Genomic DNA, 2,570 nt, shown 5'->3' on the forward strand with positions numbered 1-2,570 from the left:
CCACTGGAAGGTAACAAAATGGTTAGGGTGCTGGGGGGGGCCTGCAGAGATGGTACGGCCCAGAGCAGCGCGGGCGGGCGGACCGAGGCCGAGGTCCCCCTCCCCCTCCGGGGCTGCGTCGCTTCACTTCAGGTTCCTGCGTCCGCACAGGGGTGAGGGGAAGAGGGGAGCAATTTCTACCGCCCGCGTGGGGCCGTTACAACCAGAAATAATGTTCGAAGACTGATTTTATTGAACAGTTTATTCTGGCTTAAAAACCTTGCTTTTGTGTAGCAAGATACACTGAAGGTATGCCATGCTGCTGGTTACTGGGGTACAAAAGACACCCCACTTTGTAACCCAAACTCTCAGAGGAAGATGCATCAACTCATACCTTCACAGCATCTATCATTGGTATTATTTACAGTTTATCTCGTTTAAATAAGCCTGGGACACTTCATACAGTATACATAGTTATTGCAACAGTACAGCACTTGCTTTTATGTTCAAAAACCTCAAAAGTTGTTCAGTATCATGATTTGTGGATCCCAAAAAAGGCATTGGTTGTTAACATGCAAAAAACATTACTAAACAATATCATCTAGCTTCTACGGCTGCCAAATACTTAACCTGAATAAGGAAACCAATTACAAAATCCTCTCTTCTAGTGCTATACAAAAAGTTATAAAATTAAGGGTTTTTATCAACCACTTAAATATTCCAATTTTCCAACAGTGCAGTTTTCCACATCTTTATCTCTACTGAACATTTTGAGGATAAAGTTAACAAAAAACCCAGCAAATTAGATAAAAGTTTTAATCTTTGGATCCCTTTATTCCTGTGGCCTTCATATACATATACAAACATGAATGACCAGATTTCTGTTTCAGTTATAACTTAAACATATCAAAAAGTTGTAACTAGCCATTTAGAACTGGCAAAAAATCCATACCGTGCGCCTTTCTGGGTTCACTGGTCTAAGAACCAGAATTGTCTCGTCTCCAAGCTAGTCTATCAAAATGCAAACAACTTCAAACACTAAGAATTCTCTTCAAATTGGTTATGTCTACAGGTATTACAACAAGGTTAACATTTCAAGAACTGACAAATGGAGACATCGTACTTTTGTACCAGGCATTTCAGAAGGAGCATCTCAACTCTTACGCCTGCTCCAGGTTCTTCTTTTAAAAAAAGTTAATATTTACTACTAAGTAAAACTAATTGCAAATTTTGACATATGAAAAAGTTTATTTTTGCCCTTATTTGAAAAATACTTTCTTAAATTTGGTCAAATCCTGTGATATGCCAGAAACTACAAAATCAAGTTCTTGCAAGAGAGAAACTAAGGGTATATCCAGTTTTGTATAATGGAAGAACATTTTCAAAATCTTCATTATAGTTGATATAAAAATCAAGCAAATTTAAAGCCTGAAAAGCTACCAAGGAAAAAAACGACTGTGTGGTTTAGCATATCAACTTTTGCAATAACACAGTATGTTTGCCAACTTTAAAATGTTTATTCTTTAAAAAATTAGTTGCTTTTTATACAGCTATACAAAGTTCGTAATGTTTCTTTGGCAATGGGATATAATGGAATTTTACAACTATATAAAAAAAGTTTCCTTTGCCTAAGAAACAGTATTTACGGTGTGTACATATCCGACTGACAAAGCAAGTTTTCTACTGTCCAGCACCCTAGTTGACAAAGTACAACTATCTCAAAAGGGATATTACAGGATTTCCAAAAAACAACCTTCAGTGGATCAAAAACACTCACAGTATCGACGGCCTTCTGCATACAATTGTCCTTGCAACTTGCAGCAATTATCAAATACAATTTAGTAATAAGAAAAAATCCTTTCGGTGATGAAAAAATACTTAAATTCCATCGAAGTACTGCTTTATAATTAACTATACATAAGAAATTACTAATCTGTCTCTGTCTCAAATATATTTAATGCTCATTGTTCTCAAAGATGGCCATTTTTCAAGAAGTAACTGCATTACACCCCTTTGAAGTTAAATAGTTAAATCCCAGTGCTGGTGACAAGTATACAGCAAATTAACTTCATTCTTTGCAGAGACTGAGACTAATTCTCCGAATCATGAAGATCTAGCAGTTCATCTGGTTCCAGCTTTCTTGTAGACTATGCAGAAACTTTGTTGTCTTTCTAGAGAGAATATATAACATCAGGAAGTTATTTTTTTGTTTGAAGATGTTTGAGGTCAATAGCTTGAGCATATGCAGATAGACTAATTTTAGAGGACCACCAAGGTATTAAGGTATGTTTTTCCCCAAACCGATTACCACAGCCACTAAGAGACTGTTTCCATAAACTTAACTTCTGCTCAAAGCATCCTCTCAATTATTCTGGCACATTCCAAGCTAGTCACATTCGTGTAGGCTAAGAAATAGCTCTCTGTTTATGACAATTACAGAGGTTCCAGAAACAGTTGTTTTCATTGTGACTAAATGATTTAAGTTTAAAACTCCACAGTACCATGGTGATTTACACCAGCCACTGGCCAATTACACTTCACAATACAGATTTGTGTTTTGCTTTTTAAGGGGGGGGGGGGGGGGGGGAAAA

General features: G+C 36.9%; 1 protein-coding gene across 5 annotated transcripts in view; it reads right to left on the reverse strand.

Moving 5' to 3' along the window:
* Window positions 1–226: 226 nt before the first annotated feature.
* The window catches only part of LSM14A (LSM14A, mRNA processing body assembly factor), a 34,754-nt gene continuing 32,410 nt past the window's right edge, over window positions 227–2,570 (reverse strand). For all 5 annotated transcript variants that reach the window (XM_019505568.1, XM_019505571.1, XM_019505569.1 and 2 more), the window contains one exon: window positions 227–2,150. In XM_019505568.1, coding sequence (XP_019361113.1) covers window positions 2,101–2,150 — 50 coding nt within the window. In that variant the 3' untranslated portion in view covers window positions 227–2,100. The remainder of the gene's footprint in view (window positions 2,151–2,570) is intronic.

This window comes from Gavialis gangeticus, unplaced genomic scaffold (assembly GCF_001723915.1).
Source record: "Gavialis gangeticus isolate Ggan-Ray unplaced genomic scaffold, GavGan_comp1, whole genome shotgun sequence".
Lineage (NCBI taxonomy): Eukaryota > Metazoa > Chordata > Crocodylia > Gavialidae > Gavialis > Gavialis gangeticus.